The sequence below is a fragment of the Delphinus delphis genome, chromosome 17 (assembly GCF_949987515.2).
Source record: "Delphinus delphis chromosome 17, mDelDel1.2, whole genome shotgun sequence".
Classification (NCBI taxonomy): domain Eukaryota; kingdom Metazoa; phylum Chordata; class Mammalia; order Artiodactyla; family Delphinidae; genus Delphinus; species Delphinus delphis.
In genome coordinates this window covers 61,547,921-61,574,893 of record NC_082699.1, presented here as the reverse complement: position 1 = coordinate 61,574,893, position 26,973 = coordinate 61,547,921, and the positions used below count along the sequence as shown (strand labels likewise).

At 40.1% G+C, this 26,973-nt stretch overlaps 1 protein-coding gene across 6 annotated transcripts in view; it reads left to right on the top strand.

The window, feature by feature from the left end:
• Positions 1 to 26,973, top strand: part of ENPP2 (ectonucleotide pyrophosphatase/phosphodiesterase 2) — a 107,471-nt gene that overhangs the window by 70,231 nt on the left and 10,267 nt on the right. For 2 of the 6 annotated variants that reach the window (XM_059995104.1, XM_059995109.1), the window contains 11 exons: positions 1,564 to 1,672; positions 4,496 to 4,621; positions 7,876 to 7,907; positions 8,612 to 8,739; positions 11,407 to 11,494; positions 11,659 to 11,746; positions 12,867 to 13,051; positions 16,070 to 16,121; positions 24,729 to 24,865; positions 25,848 to 25,983; positions 26,682 to 26,759. In XM_059995104.1, the coding sequence (XP_059851087.1) occupies positions 1,564 to 1,672; positions 4,496 to 4,621; positions 7,876 to 7,907; positions 8,612 to 8,739; positions 11,407 to 11,494; positions 11,659 to 11,746; positions 12,867 to 13,051; positions 16,070 to 16,121; positions 24,729 to 24,865; positions 25,848 to 25,983; positions 26,682 to 26,759 (1,159 nt within the window). Of the gene's footprint in view, positions 1 to 1,563; positions 1,673 to 4,495; positions 4,622 to 7,875; positions 7,908 to 8,611; positions 8,740 to 11,406; positions 11,495 to 11,658; positions 11,747 to 12,866; positions 13,052 to 16,069; positions 16,122 to 23,337; positions 23,413 to 24,728; positions 24,866 to 25,847; positions 25,984 to 26,681; positions 26,760 to 26,973 lie in introns of all 6 variants that reach the window. The other 4 variants (XM_059995103.1, XM_059995102.1, XM_059995106.1 and 1 more) reach the window with 4 other exon arrangements.

The following is a 26,973-nucleotide window of genomic DNA, read 5'->3' as shown; positions in this document are numbered from 1 at the left end:
ACCTTCCAAGTTCACAAGAGGTCTTAGATGATAGGCAAGGGAAGAGCTGAGACAGAAGGAGAGAGAAAACAATGGGTAGATAGAGTTGGGTGTGTTTTCTTATAGAGATATGAGCAATGTGTACTCTTTTCATTACATTCAGAATAGCCTATAGGTTGTTACTTTTCTTGAAACCTCCGGAGACCTCCGGGGCACTATCTTATTTATGATTGTTTGAACTAATCACTAAGAAATAGGTTCTGGATTTTAACCTGAGTCATCTTTCTGACTGAAGAAAATGAATTTGTTGTCAAGGGTTGACAAAGGTTGTGCATTTGGTATTTCTTTGTCTAGGTGAAGGTCTTAGAGGAGAGCACAGTTTACTCAGAAGCAAATACCGCTAAGTCTACCCTCTGTTAGTCTCTTCAGATTATGCCGCACACATCATTATGAAACTTTCACTTGTGACTTACTCCTTGGGACAGAATTTGAAACACTGACTCCTGTCATGAAGAAAAAAAAATTTACACCTGATTTTACTGATGACATGATATGAGGAAAGGTCAAGAGTCATCTGAGAAGATGCTAATGGAAGATAAGATTATGTGTCTGAGGAAAAAAGATATGCCGATCCCTTCCGTTCTTATCTCTGTCATTTTGAGTGGATATGTGTGACTGTAGCTAAGCTGTCCAATTCAGCTGAAGTTCTGTCAAGTGTTTGTCTGATGGGATGTTTCTTGAAAATCTTTCCATTGCACAGAGATGAGAGGGAGAAGGAACTCTCTAGTAGGTTCTATCAGAAACTTCCACTTGAAACAAGAACGTGAGAGATGGATTATGATTCTTGTGCTTTGGAAATGTTCTTCAGAGAACTGAGTTTTCAGTTTTCGTTAGGCTAAATAAGAAACCTTCTAGAACAAGCTCAATGATTCACTTCTATTTAAGTTTGAACTCTTGTAGATTTTTATTTTACTCAAAATCAGCTTGAAAGGGACTAAATTGAGACGTAGTAGCTTGCTTCTTAGACGTGGTCCTTCTATTAAGAATCTATTGTTGTCAGAAATTGACAGTAAGTTTTTTGGAACACTAGATGGGTCTCTTTGTATTAACGATGCTCTAATTTGGCATCCAGTGGAAGGTTACCATTTAACCTCAGAACTGCTTTTGATTCACTTAGCCTCCATCTTCTTGCCATGGTTCAAAGCCTAGGTGATTTCACGTAGGGAACAAGAGGCTTAAACTGTCCATCTGACTCACTCTCAAAATTCTTGGACTTAAAGAACATTGTTACATTTTAGAAAAGCCATTTTATCTCTAAAAAAAGAAGTGCCCTTAATTTTTCTATTTTTATGTCAAAGAATCTTGAAAGGGATTGAATGAGGAGAGGTTTTACATTCCTAAAAGAATATAAATAAAAATGCTTAGACCATGTTTCCATTTAGAAAGGCAGGAAAATCTCCCTAGGCAAAGCTCTGCCTCTGGGCCTGAAGTTTTCTTTCCAGAATGTTTTAGGGGTAGAAGATCTATGAGATACTGAAAGGAAGAAACAAAAACCTTCAGGGACTAATTTGCTCCTTTTTCCAGATGACAAATCCTCTGAGGGATATTGACAAAACAGTGGGGCAATTAATGGATGGACTGAAACAACTAAAGCTGCATCGCTGTGTAAATGTCATCTTTGTTGGAGACCATGGTAAAGCTTTGTTTCTTTATCCAGATAGATAACGTTTCTGATGTGCTGGGGAAATCCTTGCTCTCAGAATCCCAGGTTATATTCTTCTTCCTCCTTCCCCCTTTCTTCAGGATGGAGAAAGAAATCGAACCGTGACTCAAAATTATGAGATGACCTGAGATGACCCTGCATACATTTTGATCAAAACCAGGGAATTCCCGTATCTTCCTATTCTTCGCAGGAAAAGCCTTCCTACAAAAATCTGTCCCATATTAAAAAGTTGCAGGGAATTCCCTGGCGGTCCAGTGGTTAGGATTCGGCGCTTTCACTGCTGGGGCCTGAGCTCAGTCCCTGGTGGGGGAACTGATATCCCTCACGCTGTGCAGCATGACAAAAAAAAAAAAAAAAAAAAGATTGTGATATTAAGAGCTTCCTCTGTGAATGTGACATATCCCTCCTAGCCACATCCCCAAAAGGAGCCCACAGAGTTCATGTGGCTAAAAAATAAATCTAAATATGATTAAGAAAAGGTGGAGACATAGGCTTCTTGTCAAAGAGGTGACATATGAGAAAAGTGATTTCCATGCATTCATTGAGCGAATTCAAGACCCAAGTCAGAGGACCCTGGATCAGTAGAGAAGACTGTTAAGAGAGGAAGAAGCAGTTTAGGGAGCTGTTTTCTAAATCACTGTATAAAGTAGAAAAATGTATGGATCAAGAGCGTTATAAACATATATGTCTATAGAGCTGGGGTGGGAGGGTGCAGCAGAGAGCATTCTTATTTCACAGGTGTGCAGACTGAGAGTGCCTTCTGCCTTCCAGAACTAGCAAATTGAAATCATGGCTCTGGAATATGGGGCTGCTCCCTTCTAGGAGAGGGTTTGGAAGAAGAAAATTAGTTGACTTGGTAGTTCTGTTAAGAAGGGCAGATAACTCTCCCTAATCAAAACTCTGCTCTGGGCCTGAAGTTTTCTTTATAGAATTTTCTAGAAGATCTATAAGAAATTAAAACAAAAACAAAACAAAGAAAACCCTAGAACTAATATGCTCTTTTGCAGGGACTAAATGTAACCATCTGCAAAATCATGTTCCATGAGTTTGACTCGGTGGAGAGCTGCAGATAAGACAGAGAATGGGGAGCCTGTGACACAGCTGATTTGATTTAAGTTGCCCAGAGGTGTCAAGAACACTTGCTTACATGTTGGAGCCATATGTCTAAGAAGTAGATGGGCTCCAGTGAATCACAGGCTGGAGCCCTGTAAAAGTCTTGGCTAGATTCCAGTCTGGTCTTGCCAGTGTGCAGGCTTCTGAGACGAATAAATGGCACAGCATCTCTTTCTTAAAAGGTAGTATTGTCTAGTGTTCCAGAGCCTGGGTTTGGGAGTAAGAATGAGTTGCCATGGAGTTCAAATTGCACTGTGCCACTTAAAAGCCTCTCCAAGTCTCAGCCTCCTGGTCTGTAGAATGAGAACACTAATACCACCAACGCAGAGTTAGTCTGGAGGGTGAAGGGTGATGATGCTTGCTTGAGAAGCACTTTGAAAGCAAGAGAGATGGTTCACCACTGGGGTGGCTAAAGTGACTTAGGAAGGCAGCAAATGGAAGATTCTTCTAGTCTTCCATTAACATGTATTTAGAGACTTCCCCTTCCTGGATTCACATTGTGCTTGAACGTAACAGCTGTTTATTGCTTCAGTTATTCCTCCTGAGATTTTAAATGTTAAAAGGCAAGATCTATAACCCTTGTGCTATGTTGGGATATGTTTTTCTCTCTCTTCCTTCCAATTTATATTTTAAAAAGAGGGGTCTGGATCTGGGATCCCAGAAGGTGATAATTTGAATTTCACCATATCTGGGCCACTCTGAGTTATATTTCTTTATTCTAAAACCTTAGGAAATCCTTTACAGAATCATTTAAGTTTCCCCACTTAAAAAATATTTGGATACTGGATTATACAAAGCAATATATTAAACCTTTATGGCTTCATCTCATCTCGTAAATTCTGAAATGACAATAAAGTTCTCTTCCAGCCTCCATAACTTGTGATTCTAAGATTTGAGTTTGTTTTTATTTATTTTTTTAATATTGATCAAGAAATTCTCCTTGATGGGAGGCAGGAAACAAATCATGGGTGGGAGGGGGCAATATTTGTTGGTGAAAAAATTCCCTACCAAGACCCTTTTTATATTCTAGTTGCTAGCTTTCAGTTTTAACTGATTATATTGTTTACAGCTTGTTTTCAGCGTTATTTTGTTTTTCAGTTTGGGTGGTCACTGGGGCTGACATTTTTCTTTCTCTGTCTTGTTGCCAGTATTGTTTTGTCAGTAACATCCAAGGCCACCGGTGAAGGCAGAGTGAGGACTGGTGATTATGTACTCAAGTCGTGAGATACATTAGAGAGTTGGAAAATGACATTTTGTAAAAGAGACACAGCTATTTACACCACCCTTAGCTGGGAAGAGTTTAAAGCAATCTGGGATTTTTTTTTTTTAAAGAATAGATCTTTTACATAATGACAGTGTAAATAGATTTTTTTTTTAAAGATCACAGTTACTTCCTTTATCTTGTTGGTCTTGCTGAATGACTTAAAATATAATTGAGATGATGCATTTTCAGCCTTCTAGTGCTGCAAGATGATATGACTAAAGCAATGTCTGATGAAAAGATTATATAATGAAACATTCAACAATTCAAAGTCAAGTTAAGAAACCTCAAAAGAGAGGGATCCTCATGTTAAGTTGTGAAAAACGAATTAAGGAGAGGCCTGAATGTTACCTTTAGTGTCTGTGTGGAGATTTTAATTTTACAGTTGCCTGAAAATACTTTCTTTTCCCTCCCCTTAGGAATGGAAGATGTCACATGTGATAGAACCGAATTCTTGAGCAATTACCTAACTAATGTGGATGACATTACTTTAGTGCCAGGAACTCTAGGAAGAATTCGACCCAAATTTAGCAATAATGCTAAATGTAAGTTGACTCTTAAAATACTAAATTGTTAGAAGGGTAATTTAGTGGAGTGAGAAAGGGCTTATTCTCTGAAGCTAGACTACTTGGGTGGAAATCCTAGCTCTGCTGCTCAGCTGAGTGAACTTGAACGAGTCATTGAAATTCTAAACCTCAGTTTTTTTCATCTGAAAAAAGGGATGATAAATAACAACTAGCTCATAGGGTTGTTGTGAAACTGAATCTATGTATATCACTTAGAATAGTTCCTGGCCCCTGGTAGCATTATGTAAATATTTGCTCTTGTTTTTATCATGTGAAAAGTACACTTAATTTGAGTCATGTGTATAACCATAAACTTCTGCTTACAAGAGACAAACTTTCCAACAAGAGGTTCAGGTTTACTCTTTAGCTCAAGTGAGGGAGTCCATGACAGGGTTGGCAAAAGTGCCCTCAGACCCTAAACCTTCCTAGGAGCCTGGTTGAAGGGAACTCTTTACCTTTAGAAAAGTGATTGACAGAAAGCAGCAGGAGAAACTACTAAGTCCTTGGAAAGTGGCAGCTGTTTTGAAAGATTAGAAATAAAATAAACAGGAATAATCTTATCACTCCTGTTTTACACATTTGGGTTATGATATGCCACTGACGAGAACTTTGATTTATGGGCTAAGATGTTTTACATGCTGCCCAACCATCTAGCTTTGGAGACGTGTATCGTTTTATTGGAGGCATGCTGCATTTTGGGGAAGAAAAAAATCCTTTAGCATTTTTAGCCTTGGGAATAAGAAACCATTGGCACCAAGCATAAAGCTTTGGAAAATTAAGTTTTTCCCAAACGATGTTACTGAGTCAACAGAAATGGGAACTGTTCCAAGGTCAGCTCCAGGCAACGCTGTGAAATAAACAAAACGTTGGTGTCTCTGCCTTCTCTTTTCCGTGCCTTTTCTATCTTCCGTGTCCTGTCTTCTCTGTTCCCTTGAGCTAGGCAGGCCCTTGCCAGAGTGGCCCAGAGTCACCACGGTACCTCTTGATCTAGTATTTGCATTCTAGGGCTTATGCAAGAAAGTTTTTGTCTATTTGGAAAAGTATTTCAAAACATCAGTAAAAGTAATGGGGAGGTTGCTTTAGGGGTGGAAGGAAAACTTTCCTAAGGCTAATGAAATGATAACTCCCAATAATTAAATGTCTTGTATTTAAAAAAACACGTTCATACATTTTATGAGAGATGGGAGAGCGAGGTGTTTAAGAGCAAAAACAACGGTGGCAGGATGTGTGGGTTCAAATGTTTGCCAGCTGCTTCACTCTGTGACCTTAAGCTGCTTAAACACTCTGTGCCTTAGACTTCTCATCTGTACCATAAGGATTTGGGGGAAGATTAAATGAGAGGTTCCCTACAGCTCACTTAGATTAGTGTTTAGCACATAGTCAAGCTATGTAAATGGTAGTTATGACGATGATGTTTTCGTCACGTCACTCTTTCAGCCAGATGTGTACACATTTTATTGAATCCTTCCAGTGGCCTGTGTGTTAGGTATTATCATCTCCTCTTATAAACAGTGGCAATCAAGGCTCAGAGAGGTGAAGTAACCGGCTAAGAGGACGACAGTCAGTGAGCGGCAGAGCGGGGACTTAAACCCAGATGCTTAACTGACTCTTAACCACTACCCTGTCCTGGGGGCCTCCCCTGCTCTCTGGGAGCTGTTAGCATGAGAAGGCTGAGTATTTCAGAATTGAAGGATTGGTGTCCCACACGTGGACTCAGGCATTTGTTATTTCCTAGAAGTTCTCTGGGATTTATCTGAGCACAAGACTGCCCTGTGCTATTTATTTTTCTTCATTATCGAAGAACATGAACTCATTCTGTTTGGTCCCTTTGAGGACTGTGGTTGATGAGGTCACTGAATGTAGAGGTTCAAAGCATGGCTTTGCTCAGTCAGATTGCCAGCAGGGTCCTAGTGTGCACGTTCCCCTCGCCCCCGCCTCCACCTTCTAAATGCCAATTGGCTCAGTGAGGATTCTGATCGCACCTACCTTCCAGCAGACTAGTTGTGAATGACCAGAGAGACAGTGCCTGCAAAGCCCTTACAGAGACCGAACATGGTATGGACACAATTTGGGTTAATTATTATTGCTACCATTATTACTTATTTTCGTGTCATTGAAAGATGCAACTCAATTTTGACCCCAATTTAAGGAGAAGGGAATCCACATTTTTTTATCTTCGAATTTCATAGCTTTAGAACTAAGATGCTGAACATTGTCTTTGAAGAGTGTATATTTATGCTGCAAGGCAAGCTTATTCATGCATTTGCACCAAACATGAACAAATATTTATTTATATTTATTAACAAATGTTTATTGAGTGCTTACCAGGCCCTGGGGACGCAGCAGGAAATGACAGAGACATGACCTGCTCCACTGATGTTTATAGTCCAGGGACGGTTGCCTCATGGCTGTCGGTATCTCTTCTGAACGCTGCTTTCCTTTTCTGCTGATTCTATAATGACATGCTGAAGCAAATTTTTGGAAAACAAAACAAAATGCAACCAACCTACAATCTCCTCTTTCTCCCCCCGCCCCCCCGCCAAAACGGGACCATCAGATAATATAATCCTGTCCACAGTTTATACACAGCCATCATTTACATAGTTTTGCTTTTAGCTAGTTCAGGGTATTGACTAAAATATCCTTTGTTTGCTGGTAGTGAAAATAAAGAAGGTGCATACGTGTGTGTGTCTGCAACTGGAAAGGGGCAGCCACCTATGTAATTAGACCTGTGATATTACCGAGGAAAAAAATTCCCTTTAGAAAAAATAATGGATTAGAAGATTCATCTTAAAAGTGGATGATGGCTTGTTTGAAAGATCTGCAGATACATAGGAAGTTACATTAAAAGCCCCAAATGCCCAGTTTAGTTCCTGATGTTAAATTTCAAATAAACTCAATCCAGGTTCCAGAGGGACCATTTGGGAGAATTTTAAAAAAGCAATTTACCCAGCAATACCTCAGTGCTCTGGAAGGAGGAATTCCCTTCCGGAAAGGTTGACTTGGACCTAGCAGGGACATTTACCATAGGAATTGTTCCTCTCATTTAGATACATTTCACTTACTGAAATTTTAAATACTCACACACAGTTTTACATATATTTTACACAAAATCTAAAGTGATAAGTCTTCTAGGAGAGAAAAAAAGAATCGAGTGTCTCGCTGCAAAAATGATTTCTCTCAGTGATTACTGTCAACTCTTTTGAAATCTTTCTCCTTCTCTCTTTGAACAGATGACCCTAAAGTCATTATTGCTAATCTCACGGTAAGTATTGCATGTCACCAGGCCTCTGCCTTTGGAGTAGCTTCCACACACTCATCTCCTGTATTCAACTCCCCTGTAGGCCGAGAGGAACATTTTCCTCACTGCCCTGCCATCCTGTATATTTGTTTCCCTAAGAGCTTTCTGGCCCATGGACAGCTGCAGGCTCCCTAATGGTCTTGGTAACAAAACAAAATGAGAGTATTTGACCTTGCCATTAGGGCTGAAAAGTATTCATTCATGATTAAACAGATCCTTACTCTGTCTGAACCAGATCTGCCCACCACCCTGTTCCACAGTTTTCCCATCCGGGATAGAGACCTTAAAGGCACATGAGACGGTAATCACATGGTCCTGAACATGCCTTCTCCTCCCTTCCCACCCCACCTCCCCATTCCTTGATTTGAAGCATTTGGGAAAAGCCTTGGAGTTTGAGCTGCTCTTCCTGATGGTCTCCCGAGTCAGGAATGTATCTTAAAAGTTTCTAACTCCCCTCTGATAACCTTCTATGTCTTCTTCAACATTATCTATTCCCCTTTGAATCTATTTGTTTTCAGCTTTTGTCATTTGATAGGGGTGACAAATGCCATTTATTCAGTAATTAGCCTTTCGTTTGACTTAAAACCTCCTTCCTCTTTCTAGAGAGAATGTCTTGGACTTTTCTAGAAGACAGTCCATCTGAAGTTCAATATCCATTTCTATTTCAGTGTAAAAAACCAGATCAGCACTTTAAGCCTTACATGAAACAGCACCTTCCCAAACGTTTGCACTATGCCAACAACAGAAGAATTGAGGACATCCATTTACTGGTGGACCGAAGATGGCACGTTGCAAGGTAACTTGGGGATAGGCTGTCCCTGATTCTCATCTTCATAACGGCCCCTTTGGCAGCTGGAGTGCTTTAAGGTCTTTAGCCATTATAAAAAGAAATCTCAGTTGGAAATCTCATCGTTTGCAAAGAGTTTGTGTGCTGGATAAACAATTAGCCCCGAGACAATACATCTCTGTGTTCCTGGTCTCAGCATCTTGGTGGCTCTTTGTAGCCCCTCAGTGCATCTTTGTGTGTTTGTCTCTCTGTTTTGTTTTTCAAATTTACATTTTATTCTTATTACTTGAGTAAGTCAAACATATGCCTGGGACATTGCCTTACCACACTGGACAGGTTTGGCCTCCGTTGACGAAACTTAGCTTATAGCGACATTTATAGAAGAGTTCAGAAAATGTTGTTAATCTTAAAACCTCTGTTACCTCTGTTACTCTGTTACTGAACAGAGGCGTGTTTTACATTGCCTTAAATATTTCAGATGTTTGCCTTGTTTGGAACTACAAAAGACTCTCCAATATGGAAGAGACTATTCCTTGCTCTTGAATCTGATGTAGGATATGTCTGGAAGCTCTAACCAGTTCCAAAGAGTTAATTATCCAAAGCTTAATCACCTTCACACAGACCTGGGGGTAGCCCTTTCCTACTCACTCTTTTTTTGTTTTTTCTTTTGGCTGTGCTGGGTCTTCGTTGCTACGCATGCGCTTTCTCTAGTTGAGGTGAGCAGGGGCTACTCTTTGTTGCGGTGCGCGGGCTTCTCATTGCGGTGGCTTCTCTTGTTGCGGAGCACGGGCTCTAGGCGGGGTCATCAGTAGTTGCAGCACACGGGCTCAATATTTGTGGCACAGGCTGTAGGGCATGTGGACTTCAGTAGTTGTGGCTCACGGGCTCTAGAGCGCAGGCTCAGTAGTTGTGGCTCACGGGCTTAGTTGCTCCGCGGCATGTGGGATCTTCCCGGACCAGGGATCAAACCCGTGTCCCCTGAGCTGGCAGGCGGATTTTTAACCACTGTGCCACCAGGGAAGTCCCCCACTCACTCTTGCTCTGACTTTCTCCTTTAAAAAAGTGCTGAGATGCAGTCTTAATTAACTTAGCAATAATTGAACAACTACTAGATGTACTCTGGCTTGGTACTTGAATGAATTTACAAGGGAGAGAAGATAACAAGAAAATGTGTGTCCTCTAAGAGCTTGAATCAGTATGGAACATCTAGAGAGACACATGTGACAAATACACAAATATCCTATTGTAATTGTCAGGGTGTACATAAAGTGAAATATGTAGGATTGTGAAGAGATATGTATGTAAACTAGAAATTATTGAGATCATTTAGAACAGACATGGGGAGTCTTCAAGGAAAAGTTACAAAACTGTGACCAAAATGGCTTGCCTGAGTATGGGGTGGTTTGGAAGAATGAGCAAATTTGTACCGTTTGTAGGTTTCGATGAAGAAAACTTGGGAGTTGAGTAGGAGTTAAGTAAAAGATGCAGATAGTTGAGCAAATTAGTGTAGACCAAAGCCAGGCATTTTAATTAGCAGTAAAGTTTTTCAACTTATGTCTTGCACTGTTGAGTTATTATATGCACATATCTTATTATCCCAAGCTGAAAGTACTTTACCTAAGAGCAAAGACCCCGAAGTTTAATTTCTTTGTTTTCCCCCAAGCACTTTACTTCAGTGCAATGTACCTATAGGTACTTAGGAAATATTTGTCTTAATAAACATGAAAGTGTTTTGGAAAAGTGCTGCATGAGTCTAAGCAAAAGGTATCTTCCTGTCTCAACAAGGGAACTCAGATGCTTTTGATGTCTAGAGAGCAAGGTTTCCATTTTCTGTTTCTAAATAGAGGTACTGTCTAGGTGAGGCTTGGCTCTTCTTAGCTATGCCACTATTACATATGTTAAGCTTATGACTCAGTTATGTTCTCTAGTGGTATTACTAGGTAAATCTGTTGACAGGTAAATTTGTATGCAAACATTTTTATAGAATACAGGTCTCCATTCATTGATTAAAATCACATATTTTTAAAGTGCCGACTGTGTGCTTAGCATGGAGCATAGTGATGGGTGTGTAGAAATGAACCAGACAAACACGGCCCCAGAGTGGAGAGTCTTACAGTCCTGGAGCTAGTGAAGCACATAGGCAGACAGTTGAAGCTTTGTGGCAACCCTGCATCGAGAGTCTATAGGTGACATTTTTCTGACAGCACTATTTTTAAATTAAGGTATGTGCGTTGTTGTTTTAGACATAATGCTATTGCCAACTTAATATAGTATAGTGTAAATATACCTTTTCTATGCACTGGGAAACCAAAAACTTCATGTGACTCAGTTTACTGCGATGTTCTCTTTATTGTGGTGGTCTGGAATCGAACGTGCAGTATCTACAAGGTGTGTCTGTACCTGTGACCAGGGCTTTGCTCAGTGCAAGCACGAGGCCTGAGGAGGGGACCAGGACTTCAGGTCCCAATTTGTCCTGGGCTGATTGTCAAAGCAAAAGCACTTGGGGCAAAAGAACAGCATCATGTTTTCGTCAGCGCAGGAATGATGCAATTACAATGAGAAGAATATATTTGTAAGATCCACTCCTTAGAGAGATTTTTTGTGCACTGGTTTTTTTTTTTAATCAGAATGATTTCATGAGAAATCCTGACTGATTGTACAATTGTTTCACTCTAGGAAACCTTTGGATGTTTATAAGAAACCATCGGGAAAATGTTTTTTCCAGGGAGACCATGGATTTGATAACAAGGTCAACAGTATGCAGGTATGCTCCTGGAACTGTGAATCGAAGTGTGTTTTAGTGACTCCAAGAAGGGATGGGAATGGTGGTGTGAGTGAAGCTTGCAAAGCATTTATAAATCGAGGAAGGGTTGCTACTAGATATTAGCAATGCCTAATTGTTTTGTTTGTTTTCTTTTCTTTTGGAAGACTGTTTTCGTAGGTTATGGCCCAACATTTAAGTACAAGACTAAAGTGCCTCCGTTTGAAAACATTGAACTTTACAATGTTATGTGTGGTAAGTCATTTATTTCATCAAAACCAAGAAAACAATCTTGAGTTAACGTATGAACTTCTTTCAATGTCGGAGAAAGAAATGAGGTGTCTGTTTTCTGGGATCACCTCATCTTTTCACACACAAAAAATGTTGTAATTTGCCCATTGGTTCAAGAGACAGAATATCATCCCCTTCTAAGGCTTCTTTGTCTTCCTTCAACAGTTGACTAACGGGGAGTTTTCATAGTGTTGCTGTTGGCAGTCTCTGGCTGATCTAACATAGCATTACAGTTTGACACCAATGGTCAGAGGCTGGGTAAAGCAAGAGTTCGACACAGAGCTTTCTCCCACCTCCATCTCTCCCATTGCCGCCCAGTTAAAATCTCGCCAGCTTGTATCCTGGCCAGCTATTTATGTACGCCTAATTATTTTTCTTCCTTGAGTTTCTAGTTGCTGAATGAGGACAACTTTTCCTATTTAGTAAGGGAGTGCCAGTCTGGTGGTTAGAGGGGGAGTCTGAAAGTCGGGTCTCCTGGGTTCTTTTCCCATCTTGGCTGCTGGCTCTCCCCTGCCCCACCTCTCAGCTTAGGCAAGTCACTGTATGCTCGCTTGGCAAACATTTCACTTGCTGTGAAATCAGCCTGTTCATTTCACAGCGGCACTTTAGGGCACAAGGCCAAAACCTCCTCTTGTCCCCGTACTTCTGTGGAGTGCATGAGAGGGCAGACTAGAGGTTATTTATTGATTATAAGTCCCACTTCAAAATTCGGGAAGAAAAGTCTCCTTAGACTTTTATAGAAGCAGAAAGGCAATGATACTGAGGCTGATGGTCCTGGGTTGTAACTATCACAGACATAGGCAGTAGCTAAGTAAGGCCCTATTTCTTCACTCTGTCTTTTTGGAAATGTCTCTCTTTATAATCAAGCAATGAACATACTATTTCAGAAAGTTGTTGCCAAGACATGATCAGGCAAGAATGATTTTGGAAGTAAGAAGCGAGCCTACAGTCTAAATTTGGTTTTATGCTATTCTAATTTGTGTTCCAAGTTTTCAGGCCCTTGGAAGGTGAATGGCTTTGACTCTCCCTATACCTCATCAAAAATATTTACAAAGTACCTGGCTCCTTTCTTTCTTCTCGTCAGATCTCCTGGGACTGAAACCAGCTCCTAATAATGGGACTCATGGAAGTTTGAACCATCTCCTGCGTACTAACACTTTCAGACCAACCATGCCAGAGGAAGTTACCAGGCCCAGCTACCCAGGGATTACGTACCTTCAGTCTGATTTCGACCTGGGCTGTACCTGTGATGATAAGGTAGAGCCAAAGGTAGAAATAACTTTTCATGTTTATCATGGAGGAGCCTATTGGGTGTAGGGCAGTGCTGTCCAATAGAACTTTCTGTGATGATATGAATGGTATATCTGTACTGTCCAGAATGGCAGTCACTGGTCAGATGTAGCTTTTGAACACTTGGAACTAAGTTTTTAATTTCGTTCAGTGACTTTAAATTTAAAGAGCCGTATGTGGCTCATGGCTCCCACATTGGACAGCCCAGGGATAGATAATGAAGAACAAAAAGTAAAATTCAGGGCTTCCCTGGTGGCGCAGTGGTTGAGAGTCCGCCTGCTGATGCAGGGGACACGGGTTCGTGCCCCGGTCCGGGAAGATCCCACATGCCGCGGAGTGGCTGGGCCCGTGAGCCATGGCCGCTGAGCCTGCGCGTCCAGAGCCTGTGCTCCGCAACGGGAGAGGCCAAAACACTGAAAGGCCCATGTACCGCAAAAAAAAAAAAAAAAAAAAAAAAAAAGTAAAATTCGTAATGCTATTCTGTGGAATCACAATTCCCAACCAAAATGATTTTTTTCTTTTTTTTTCAACCTGGATCACATGTGTATCAGTCATGGTTCCAATAAGAAACAGATGGCCCATGCAGAAGAGGTTTTTAAAGAAGGCTTAAAGAGATTGTTTCAATCACATTTAATGAGAAGACTGTTTCAAAGGCTGGCAGGGTAGAGGGAAATCAGTGAGGGATGCTGAAGTACCCTGGGGCTAATAGGGTACCAATCCTGGGTCTCAACAATAAAGGGAGCGAGCAGTTACTGGCACATGGAGAAAGAGCTATATAGGAAGGAACGTCGGAATTTGGTAGATGGGTGCAGCTAACGCACTGCAACCTGGTAGAGGGGAAGCTGGGGGAGTAAATCCACCCCTCCCAATCCCCCGCTGGTACCTCTCATTGTTGGAGCCCTGCTAGAGGGCAAGCTTGCTCTCTGATGAGTCCCTAGAGATCAGTCTCCCAGGGCACAGAGCAGGGTAAGGAAGGGTGTGGCCGGGCAGGCGTTGGGGGTGCAGATAGGGACCACCCAGCACCTCGTGTTTGGACAGTTATTGAAACAAGCAAACTACACATGTTCAGTAATGATTTGCTTATTGAATTTTATATTGATCAAAGACCTTTTAGAGTTGCCCATCAGTGCTTCTGACAGCAAGATACAACCAGTGTTACCACTAACACTGGTTAGTGGTTGAGAGGGTTCCAACACAAATCAAAGCAATTTTATTTTTGCATGTGTGTTTTTTTGTTTTTTTTTTTTTTTGCGGTACGCAGGCCTCTCACTGCTGTGGCCTCTCCCGTTGCGGAGCACAGGCTCCGGACGCACAGGCTCAGCGACCATGGCTCACGGGCCCAGCCACTCCGTGGCACGTGGGACCTTCCCGGACCGGGGCACGAACCCGTGTCCCCTGCATCGGCAGGCGGACTCTCAACCACTACGCCACCAGGGAAGCCCTGCCTGTGTGGTTTTATTACAGGCAAATGTGTGATCTTTCTATTAGACCTCATAAAAATGGAAAATAATTTTCCCACTGGTCTATCCCCCTCCCCTACCATTTGCTACTTTCTAGGATTCCTTGGGGCCTAGGAGCCACAGTGTGGGACGCCCACCATGGGAGGAAGTTTGCTCTTCTTCCCTACCTCCTTCCCTTTATTAATCCTTCCTACTTTAGCTCCTGATAAGAACTAACAGGGCTAATTAGTATAAAGTAGGTAATTCTAAGACCTCAGCTGGAGGAGTTGAGTTGCCAAAGTCAACAGGAAGTGGTCTTTGAAGTGAATTCTAGTTATATTTTTAGAGGCATCTATTAGCTGTATCTTGTTTTCTGAATTACCTTTCTTCTGCGAAGCAAGAAATATTTTGGTTATTTTACCTTAAGCCGTTTTAGTGGGGTTCTAGATCATCTTTATTTTGTCAATGGGTTTCTCCAAAAGACTATTTTCCTTTTCTTAAAAAATAAATACAGACATACTGAAAAGGTATAGAGATTAATAAAATGAATACTTCAATACACACATTGTGAGAAAGAAAACATTACAGATTGAATGGATACTCCATGTGACATCCCACACCCCAATCCCACGTCCTTTCTACCCCAAAGGTAACTAATATCCTGAATATAGTGTGTATAATTGCCATGTAGGCCTCTATACTTTCACTCCATACATATGTATCTCTTAAATAATGTATTAACTAATTTTTAGTATACAGTTCCCTAAAGTAACCTATGGGATAGCTTTGGATATCTTATATTTTTATGTAAATGCTGTTATACTCTATGTATCCTGCATTTAGTTGTTCATCCTTGTATTTTTGAGGTTTATGCATATTAATATGTGAAGTTTTAGCTCATTCATTTTTACCACTAATAATTAATATTTAATTATATAATTATACCATCACGATTCTATTCAGTTTCCTATTTGAGAACATTTGGTAATTTCCAATTGTTAGTTCTTCCAAACAATGCTGCAGTAGACATTACCGCAAATGTCTTTTTGTAGACGTATGCTAGAGTGTCTCTAGAATATATAGTGGGAGATGGAGTTGCTGAGCCGTGACTTTTCAGAACTGCTGAGTCATTATGTTTCAGCTTTAGAAAAAGCAATTTCATAACTTGGTTTGGGAATCACTTTAGTGTACCTAGAGATTAATCCAAAATATTGAGGCAATATTCGAATTAATTTACATATATGCGCCCTAATCGTCGTTGTCGACGTGGGAGGTTGGTACCATGATTATCCACACTTTTAAGGAAAGGAAACAAAATCATGGAGAAATTAAATAACATATTCGTGACCATAGATCACTAGGAAATGGAGCCTAAAATTTCATTTTGAGATAAAGTAGTAAATACTCTGCAGAGTTTATGGTATTGATGAAGTTTAGGGTCCTGTTTTGAATTTAGCTGGGTACTAAATAGAGAGAAGGGTGCTGGAAAGAAAAAACGTTTCTGATTTGCTTTCTCTTCTCTTTTCTTTTCTTTTTTTTTTGGTTTTCACACATGAAGAACAAATTGGATGAACTCAACAAACGCCTTCATATAAAAGGGTCTACAGAAGGTAAGGAGTTGATGGAAAAAACAACCAGATAATTTTGTTTTCTAGCTTCCAAAAATTGGAGAGACTTCTTATTTACTTCATAGTGTAAGCATAATATTTTTTAAAATTCGAATTTGGATTGCAAAGTGATTTTTATACCATCTGGCAAAAGGTATTAGTTTATTCTATGTACACAGGTTGCCAGCTGTGTAATAAGTCAGAAAAGTTCCATTACCTTTTTTTTTCCTCAATAGATTTTAAGCCCTCTGAAAAGCAGAGGGATTAAATATACCATTGTGCATCTGATGGGTCATAAGTTAAGGTGCTTATGGGGACTTCAGTGAAGGGAATGGAAGTCACAATTATAAATGGTAACAGCTGGTACCTCTACTGAAGCTTACCAACCTGCAGAGTCAGTGTGTATGTTATGGGAAGGGATGTACAGAAGGAACCAAATCAGAAATCTCTCTTCAAAGAAGGATTACCTTGAGCCCTAACTCATTCTCCTCTTATTTTACGTACAATAATAACCCTCCTGTATTAGTCAACTTTTGCAAGCTTGTGATGAAAAAAGAGAATCTCAGTGGGCTGTGCATTTCTTGTTCATATTTCAGGATGCTGACTATAGGCCAAGTGTGGCTCTGCCCCATGTGTACTTTTTATTCTGGAATCTAGGCTGAAGGAGCAGCCCCTAGCTGGGACATGCCCTTCTCGTGGCAGAGGGAAAAGAGGAATGGCAGAACCAGGCAATGGGTCTCAACACTTCTGCTTTGATGAGGCATCTGTCACTTCCATTCCCAGTTCATTGGTGAAAGTAGGGCACATGAAACCAGTGGAGTAGGGAAGTATATTCTTTCCACAAGGACACTGTCCTACAAGTCACTTGGCAATGGGTAGAAGTATATAATCCTTTACAAAAGAGCAGTAAATAATTAGGAACAATAATGCAATCTACCACATAAGCTCTTCCTTCTGGTTTTGAAATCCCAGGAAAATTAGAAGAGATTAGAAGAAGACGGAAAGGCTCCTACACAGGTTACTACAGCAGGTGGGATAGCATCTTGTAACAGCAAGGGAATGACCAAAAGTGTATTAAAAAGAAGACAGAGATCAAGCACAGCAGCCCAAGTCATGCAGTAAAGATGCACGTAGTCAAATTCTCGTGAGAGCGTTACATGAGTTATTAGCTTACATATGGTTCTATTTATCGTACGTGCCATTTCCAATCTGATTAAGTAAAGGTTGAGGAAACCAGTGGAATATTTTATTTACTTGACTTATTTCCCCTCTTTATAAAGATCTTCATGTTTTTTCTTCTTCTCTTTCTACATCACCACCCTCCCGGTTCTCTCTTTGATGATAGAACACACAGACTCTTTGGCATGTAATTGGATGAACACGGCTTTTGAGATAGGACTTAGTTGATGGAAGGTACACAAATCCTTCACAAATCTAGAAGTGATTTGAAGTGTTTGACATCAAACCTCTAGTGGACTGCGGTGTCATTAGAATTGGAAAAATTACAATGCTGCCAGGATCGAGGAGTATGGAGTCTCATGACTTGAGTTTTTTAAATATTCACTCACCAAGGCAGAGAAATATTACTGAGATGTTTCTCTTCTAAAAGTCACTAATGAAATAGTTAATTATGATAACTTTGAATGGACTCTAATGTTTTCGCTGATTCAAGCTCTGACTATTCATGGTCCTAAAACATTTCCATCTGGGAAAAAAATCTTTCATTTAGTTTTCTCGTGACAGTGTGCTCATAGGACAAAACCAGTCCCACAAGTCAGCGTAGACAGTGGCCTCAAACTTCTGAGCTTGAAAATAAGAGGCATCTTCTAGGTGAATCACTGACTCTCAGGGCTGGAAAGAGCCATAGTTATTGAGCTCACCGCACCATTGCTCTGCTCAGAGGTGAATATGTGTCTTATCTCTAGATGATTTTATGTCACCGAGGCTTAAAGTTTATATACTTTCATGGAAATGGGCCCTCACGTGTTTTTGTTGAGCGCCTACCCTGGGCTGGGAGCTGATTTCTCTGAGACGTCTGGTTCTGTCAGCTGTGTCACCAATAGTTTCCAGCATGTAACTTCACAATGGTGACATAAAATGTTAGGGGAGGATCATGGTAGCACACCTTCTTGGTCTGCTCATGGCCTAATGGGATAGTCTCTAATGATACAAGGGAGACTTTATTTATTTTTATTATAATTAACAGTTTAATATTCAATAGACTTTTGGTAAGGTTGTTTAAGTTTATACAGCATTGTTTTGTTAGTGTGTATAATAATGTCTATTTGCAATTGCCAATAGCTGGAGTGATACAAGATAGACTTTAAAACTATTACATGAAATTCAAATAATTATATATCATTGCCTTATTATGTGCAAAGCATTTGCTCATTTAGATTCTAGGATACATGTAAGCCTCGGTGTTCTCTCTCCTGTCTCTTTCTCTCTGTCTCTGTCTCTTGGTGTCTGTCTCCTTAAGGGTCTTGTCTCAGTCATTTCTTCAGCTGCAAAGTGACATTTTCTTGGTCTGAGTTCTTTCAGGCCTTTATGGTGAGTCCTGGGTCATAAGTCTAGTCCCCCACTGGAAATAGTCAACGTCTGCTCTGCTGGAGTAGAACCTCGTGAATTCGAGGTGCTGTATGTGTTGTGCTCAGAGCGATCACTTCCCCTTTCTGGCTATCTCTAATATATATTGAGGCTTTTAAACCATTTTGTAGACCTGAAGTTCTATACAAATGTAAAGTTGTATTATTTTCCTGCCGAGTTTTTAAAAAAAATACACGTATAGGTAGCTGATTTTTTCAGAATAAACCACAGGCCATGCCCATTCCATTTGTAACATTCATATGTAACTGTTTTAATGTCATATGACATAAAACCACTCATACATCTGTACCAAACACACATGTAAAAGCTATGCATTCCAACAGTGAAACAACCCAGGATAAATGTGAGGTAACAAAACAGCGGTATATTAAATTAATCTTAGGCTATATTTTATTACGAATACTAAACTTACAGAATCAAGTCCTGTACTAAAATGAAGAGGAAGAACAGATATGAGCTTCAAAAACTGGGATCTAAACTTCTTGCTAAAGCTTTACTATTTCTACATTTGTAGTGAATTCCGGATCTTAATTGCATGGCTGCTTTTCTGGATCACATGTATGTAATGTCTTGGCAAACTTACTGAATTTTCATTTTGTAATCCATGAATCAATGGATAAATGAATGAAATTGAAATATTTAAATTTCTCACAGCAAGCAATTCTGGCACTTGAGCCAGGTCTAATTTTTACTGTAAGAATAATCGCACTATTTATTTTCACTTTAGTCTTTTCTCTACTAGCATTGCTAAACCATGTTTTGTATTTTCTTAGTCAGGTTGACATTCACTATCACCTTTGTGAGACAGGGAATTAAACATCCTCTTAACACCTATGTGTTTGGCTCCTTATCACACGCCATGAGAAATTAGTTTGGTTAGAAAAATGACTTCAACACTAGTAATTCTTGTTAACTTTAAAGCAGTCCTGAATAGCTAGAGAGGGAATATTAGGCAAGTTATACATAGAAAGCCAGTTCTTGAAAGTCATAAAGAACAGTATTTTTTTAAAAAATAAAACAATCAGGGCTTCCCTGGTGGCTCAGTGGTTGAGAGTCCACCGGCCGATGCAGGGGACACGGGTTCGTGCCCCGGTCCAGGAAGATCAGACATGCCGCGGAGCGGCTGGGCCCGTGAGCCATGGCCGCTGAGCCTACGCGTCCGGAGCCTGTGCTCCGCAACGGGAGAGGCCACAACAGTGAGAGGCCCATGTACTGCAAAATAAAATAAAACATTTATTTATCCACATAGATATTTGGCATTGTTGGAGGTAGAGATACAATGGTAAACAAAATAGATAAAATCCGTGTCCTCATTAAGTTATTATTTTATTGTGAGATTTAGCCAGTTGATGAATTACAGCATAGTGGTTTTTTTTTTTTTTTTTGGTACGCAGGCCTCTCACTGTTGTGGTCTCTGTGCGGAGCACAGGCTCCGGACACGCAGGCTCAGCGGCCATGGCTCACGGGCCCAGCCGCTCCGCGGCATGTGGGATCTTCCCGGACCGGGGCACGAACCCGTGTCCCCTGCATCGGCAGACGGACTCTCAACCACTGTGCCACAAGGAAAGCCCCGAGAGTGCTGTTTCTTGACAGCATTGCCACCTGAAAGTTATGGTTTCTAAAAATCTTAGTCTTTATTTTTAAAATTAAGTATGCATGTTAGTATGCTTGTTGCAGTGATTCATCAATTCAGTAAATATTTCTTGTCTGATAGTGATAACACTCACAGATCTGCCCAAGTCACCCAGTCTTCTGGTATTATCTTTGATTGTTCCTTAGGGTTTCCCTTGGATTCTCTTAAAGTCACTTACTTAGTAGCTGTGGTCCTAGAATGCAGAAACTCCTTGGAAAAATCCTCATTACACAAAATAAAATCAAACTTTACAGCCTGACTTTTAAGATCCTCTTTACCTTTTGTTTATAGCCTCCAAATGAGAGCTTGTAGATATACTGTTTTCAAGTTTGGTTTAAGGGTAGCCTTTAAAACAAAACCAACATCTTTTTCTTTTGGGTAGAAGAAAACCCATTTTAGATTTTGTACAGAAATGCATAACCTTCAGTTTTGTTCTGAAGGACCTCTTGAGGGTAAATAAGGTGAATAATCACCTTCCCCTAGGATTATTGTGGTATACTTTTTTTTTTTTTTTGCGGTACGCGGGCCTCTCACTGTTGTGGCCTCTCCCCTTGCGGAGCACAGGCTCCAGACGCACAAGCTCAGTGGCCATGGCTCATGGGCCCAGCCGCTCCGCGGCATGTGGGATCTTCCCGGACTGGGGCACGAACCCGCGTCCCCTGCATCGGCAGGCGGACTCTCAACCACTGTGCCACCAGGGAAGCCCCAGTGTAGTGTTTTAAGGGTTGAGGTAAGAAAGAACAGGACCCTACCAGAGGCATCAAATCTAATCCCAGGGGAGGTTGACATGGCAGTAAATGCTAGTAGACACTTCTAAGGCAAAGGAGGAGAAAGGACGTAGGAAAAGGAAAGACCTTGGGTAGAGACTTTGTGGTAAAATGTAAGAGCATAATATTGTGGGAGTAGATGTTTAAAATAAAAACAAAAAAGAGGAGAGATTTTCATGTGGCTCTCAAGTCAGCCAGCTAATCTGTGGGAATATGAATCAGGAAGCTGAAGAGGGAAAAGAAACACACACTCAAGTCTGGATGACCAAGTTTTGGAAGACAAAAAGAATGAGCGCTGGGGAAGTCCACACCACTTAAAAAGATTTGCCTCACAGTATTTTGCCGACGTGGTATCTGGAGGAGAACCGTGGCATGTACCAAAAATGCCAGCCACTATTGTAAACAGGGAACTGGAGTGTGGAATGGAGGCTCTGTCTGGAATTTCACGGAGTAGGAACCCAGCCTGGGAAGACACAAGCTATGCTAGATCCATATCAAGAAATCACGAGGAACATATTTCAAAAGCAGAAGATTGCAGGCTCATCTCCAGGGTGGCTGGTCTCTAGATGAAGCACTTATGTGTCCAAAGAGTGAGCTTCAAGTACACTCTTCTGGCTCAACAAGGGACTTTTTGCTAAACAGAAATGCAATGGGTGACTTGTCTAAGATGTCATAGGGAGTAGCAGGCTGTGACCAAGAACCTGTGATTGTTTGATACCCTGATAAACTGAAAAAGGGAAATCTAAATTTTGTTTCTGGACCTTAAAGTGTTTCTTACTGCAAAGATGATTTCACCTCTTTCTTAGATGAAGCTATTATGCAATAGGAAGACCCAAGTAGATTCTTTGGGTCAGTTGGGGAACTTGGTTGGATATTAGGAGACTGCCAAAGCCACTACATTTTTTTTTCTTCATGTCATACATGCTCAGTTAACAATTGAGAAAAAGTTAGTCAGATGATGATATATTTGGGCTCCAACTGTGTGCCAAAAACTGCAGTTGTGCATATCTTGGGAGCTATGACACCCACATTTCCAAAGAAAATTGAGTTTCTACATGCAGAGCAGAAGCATGAGTAGAGATGGAGAAGCTTAACTGGAGAAATCTTTCAGGAGAAAGTGACTCTTAAGATGTCTCTTCCCCTCTTGTCCTTTTCTCCCTCTCCTCCCCATGTCTCTTTCATGGGAGCTGAGCTATGTGACCATATTATTTGTCATCCCCTTTTGAAGGTGAGAAGGACAATTATGCCAGGGCAACAGGCATAAATGGGATGTGGGGTCACTCTGGCTTAGCTTCATAAGTTCTGTAAGGTCCGTACTGATGCCACCTCATCCCCATCTGCGGCATGCCTCATGCTCTGTTTTCCTGTTCCACTATGTAGATATCTCTGATATAGTGAGCAGCATATTGCATTTTAGTTATTTATGCCGTGTTTGTCTCTCTAATTGAACTGTGAGCTTCTTGAGGGTAAAAGCTCTATCTTTTTTTTTTTTTTTTTTTTTTGCGGTATGCGGGCCTCTCACTGTTGTGGCGTCTCCCATTGCGGAGCACAGGCTCCGGACGCGCAGGCTCAGTGGCCATGCCTCATGGTCCCAGCAGCTCTGTGGCATGTGGGATCTTCCCAGACCGGGGCATGAACCCATGTCCCCTGCATCGGCAGATGGTCTCTCAACCCATGCGCCACCTGGGAAGCCCAAAAGCTCTATCTTAATTGTCTTTACCAAGTATCTCTATTCCATAGCCCAAGGCCTGACACAAAGAAGGTACTCAGTATATGTTTGATGAGGGGGGAATACATTAATGAAAAATTTGGAGGGAGATAAGTGACAGGACTGGTGGAGAAGTTATTCCCAGTAGAGAGAAAAGGTGTCATATATATAATAGCATAGAGTTGTTGACAATGATTATGAGCAGTATTACAAATCAATCAGCCTTCATGGAATGGAGTGCTATGTTGAGGAATGGTGAGAAACAAGGAGGAACCAGAGTTGGTGGAGTCTATAGATTGTCTAAGAGTGTTGACTGATGGCTGCTCTAAAGAGGGGTGTTGCATAGAGGACTATGGCTGCTGTTTTGTTGTCCTCTTAATGGGATAGATTGGATAATATGCCAGGTTTGCATCTGAGCTTGGAGGAATGTGTTGGGTAAGCATTAAAATTTGAATGATAAAAAGAGAATAGCTTCTCAAAGAATCTTGATACTTCTGCTTCCAGCTGAAACCAGGAAATTCAGAGGCAGCAAAAATGAAATCAAGGAAAACGTTAATGGAAATTTTGAAGCTAGAAAAGGTTTGGTTTGAGTTTTGAAGGAAAGTCTGACCTGGTAAACTGCTCCCAAGTACTACTGTTATGATTTGCTGGCTTTTCATTATATTTCATTTATACGATATTAGCATATTATGTTCTAATTCTTAGGGATGGGTCCCCAAATTTGGTAGCTTTACCAAGACTTCTACATTTACTGCAATGTTGACAAAGCCCAACTACCCAGAACAGGCTTGTGCTGTGAACTGTGGGCTGTTTTGCCTCAAATCAGCAGTTCTACTTGGGAGGGTCTTGCAAAGTAATCTACAAAGGGTTTTCTCTGTTACTTGTGTAGAATGGTAATACTTTAATTAAAGCAACATGTATACATAATTTAGAAAGTGCCAGAACTGACTTTTTTCTAATAGAAATCATAGTAAAACAATTTTTTTTTTTGGATTATCACTTAGGGGATTGTGAATTGCCAAAGCCTCAGTCTCTCAATATTTTGGTCTGCAGGACCCCAATTTCTATGAATCTATGGCAGTTCTGACTTTAGCCTGTCTAAAATGGGCAGATCAAGCTTGAGGCATTTATTGTGGGCATAGAATGAAGGTTTGCACATTAATCTCCCATGTCTTCTTCCTAGAAGAATAAAGTTTCAAACCTTTATTTTTTCCTAAGAGGAGAGCTTCCTCTTAGGGGTCTGAATCTACATTCTGGGGTCTTAACTGAGTTCTTTGGTAACCGATGACCTCCCTTTTGTATTTAAAAGACCCCCTTGAATGCCACTTATTTTATCTATACATGTTCCTTTAAGTTCTTACCTAAAGAGTTTTCCTCCATGTCACAAAGCTACTTACTTTAAATGCTCATTAGTACTCACTTTTTATGCTGAAATAATGCATATTTGAGTTGCAGTTTACAAATAATGATCAAAGAGTACCTTCCTCTTAATTAAATCTTTGGTTAATTTGATGAGCCTTTCCAGGGTCAAGTGAATTAATTCTATAAAAATCTAATGGTCTTGACTTCCCATTCAGCTGAATCATTTCAAAATTTAATAAATAATTGTCTTTCCCATACAGATTAAAATTCTTTATAACTGAAAAAAACCATTCAAATAAATATGGTATTTACATTACAGTTTTGATAACTGTAAGCCTTGACCCACGCTTAGGTGATCAAATAAACCACAGAAGTGTTAGGAAAACTAACCTGATTAAATTAAGAAGAAGGAGCTACATTATTAATAAGTAAGCAAGCAAATTGTGGACAATTTGACTCTCTTTCAATATTTCTTTAACATTTGATGTACAGTTTAATATGAGTTTAAGACAGTTTATTTTTTTCTTTCCTAGAGAGACACCTCCTCTATGGACGGCCTGCAGTGCTTTATCGGACTAGATATGATATCTTGTATCACACTGACTTTGAAAGCAGTTATAGTGAAATATTCCTAATGCCACTCTGGACATCGTACACTGTTTCCAAACAGGTCATTGAGAAAACTGGGTTTCATGTTCTTCATGTCATTACGCTCCTTGCCTTAAGATAATGATTGTTTGCTGAACAGAATTGTCTTAGACAAGATTTTAAGTTTTCCTGATGAAAGAAATCCTATATTGGATCTGTTGTAAAATATTTTGAATTAGACTTTCTGCAGTGTTCTAAAAACTTCATGGTAATAGGTGAAATAGCATAGCATACTAATTCTTTTAGTTTTTTTTTACTCGGCTCGACATGGTCCACTAGTTACAGAAGCCACCAATATCTGGCCATTTGTTTTAATAGACTTTATTTTTTAGAGCAGTTTTAGGTTCAGAGCAAAACTGAATGGGAGGGACAGAAATTTCCCATATACCCACGGCTCCACACATGTATAGCCTGCCCCACTATCAACATCCTGTTCTTTTTTAATGAAGGTTTTTATGTCGGGGTTTCAGTTTTGGTAAAGATGAGGTAAGAAAGTTTATATCAGGAATTAGAAAAATTCATTGGGCAGTTGAACTATGTTTTTAAACTCTGAATACAAATGACTATTTCCACTGCCCCAAACACAGCTTCTTATTCATTTGTACTCAGGCACATACAATACATATATAGTCTTTTTTTTAAAAATAGGAGATATATCTATATTATTTCTCAGAATATTATTTTTTAAGCTGTCTTATGTGGAATCTCATTTGTTATATCAACAGTGAGATTTCTGCCTTGCGTACTATTGTTTCGCCTAAGACTGATCAGAGAGTCCTGCTACTAAAGACATAAGAGTTAAAAAGTTACTAGCTTAGTACATTTAAAACTGAGGTCCTTAGGAAAAAAAAAAAAGAGTCAATATCAGAATATGAGCTATAGTAAAAGCTAATGGGGCTTTGATTCTGGCTGTCTGGAACCGAACGATCTGGCTTCAGTATTTCCCTGTTGGTTTGGTGTTATCTGTGCCGTGGCATTGCTGACTACCTGTGACTACCATGCAGGCTGAGGTCTCTGGCATCCCTGAACACCTGACCAATTGCGTCCGGCCTGATGTCCGTGTTTCTCCGAGTTTCAGTCAGAGCTGTTTGGCCTACAAAAATGATAAACAGATGTCCTATGGATTCCTCTTTCCTCCTTGTAAGTTACAGATAGCAGGATCTGACCATTCTAGAGGGATGTTATTTTGTGGAGTCTGGCGTGTGCAACTTGGTATTTAGGATTTCAGTGGTTTTTAGGTTTTCTAAAAAACCTAAAAACCAGAGGGGCGCTCAAGAGATTGAGGAGATGAACTTCTCTGGGAGCCTTCCAAAAGCAGCCGCCAGAAAAGAGACCAGCTTTCACAAATCCTATTCCCGGGGAATTCTAAAATGCAAGGGAATATTCTGTGTGTCACCTGACATCACTAAATGAGCATCTGAAAGTGAAATAGGAAATTATTGACATAAATCTTTTACATAATACTATAGAGGTGATCTCTTAAGAATACATGAAGCCCTTTAATTCTCTCTCATTACCTTGATGACATTTTTTTAAAAGTCCAAATTATGCCAGTAAAATCAAAGAATTCTTTTATAAAATACTTAGTAGACCCAAGACTAAGTAGGAAGAAAAAGAATCATAAAATTTTTTTTAAGGAGAACTCTTGAGAAAAGAGATTGAAGAAAAGAGATTGAGTGGGAAGGGAAGTAGGAAATGGTATATAAAGAATGGGATAAGTAGGAATAAAAGAGTAGATACATGCATTTCATGCTGTTTGGACCATTTTAGAAGATTCCTTTTTTTATTGATGTCGATTTTATTATGTAATGGGCACTATTTGTTTTCCCAATGTTTAGATCTGAGCTCTTTGCCAGAAACTAAATATGATGCATTCCTTGTAACCAATATGGTTCCAATGTATCCTGCTTTCAAACGTAAGTCTAATATTTACCTAGTAGACTATTATTTGTGGAAAGAAATGTTTCTAAATTTACCACTTACCTTTCCTACCTCTCTATTCATTTTAATAATAATAATACCTTTCATGTGTTTAGCCTTTATAATTTTTGAAGAACTTTAATGTAAATTCTCTACTGCTGAGCCAAAATATGCATCTGTGAGGGAGCTTGGCAGGTTTTTTTTTATCCC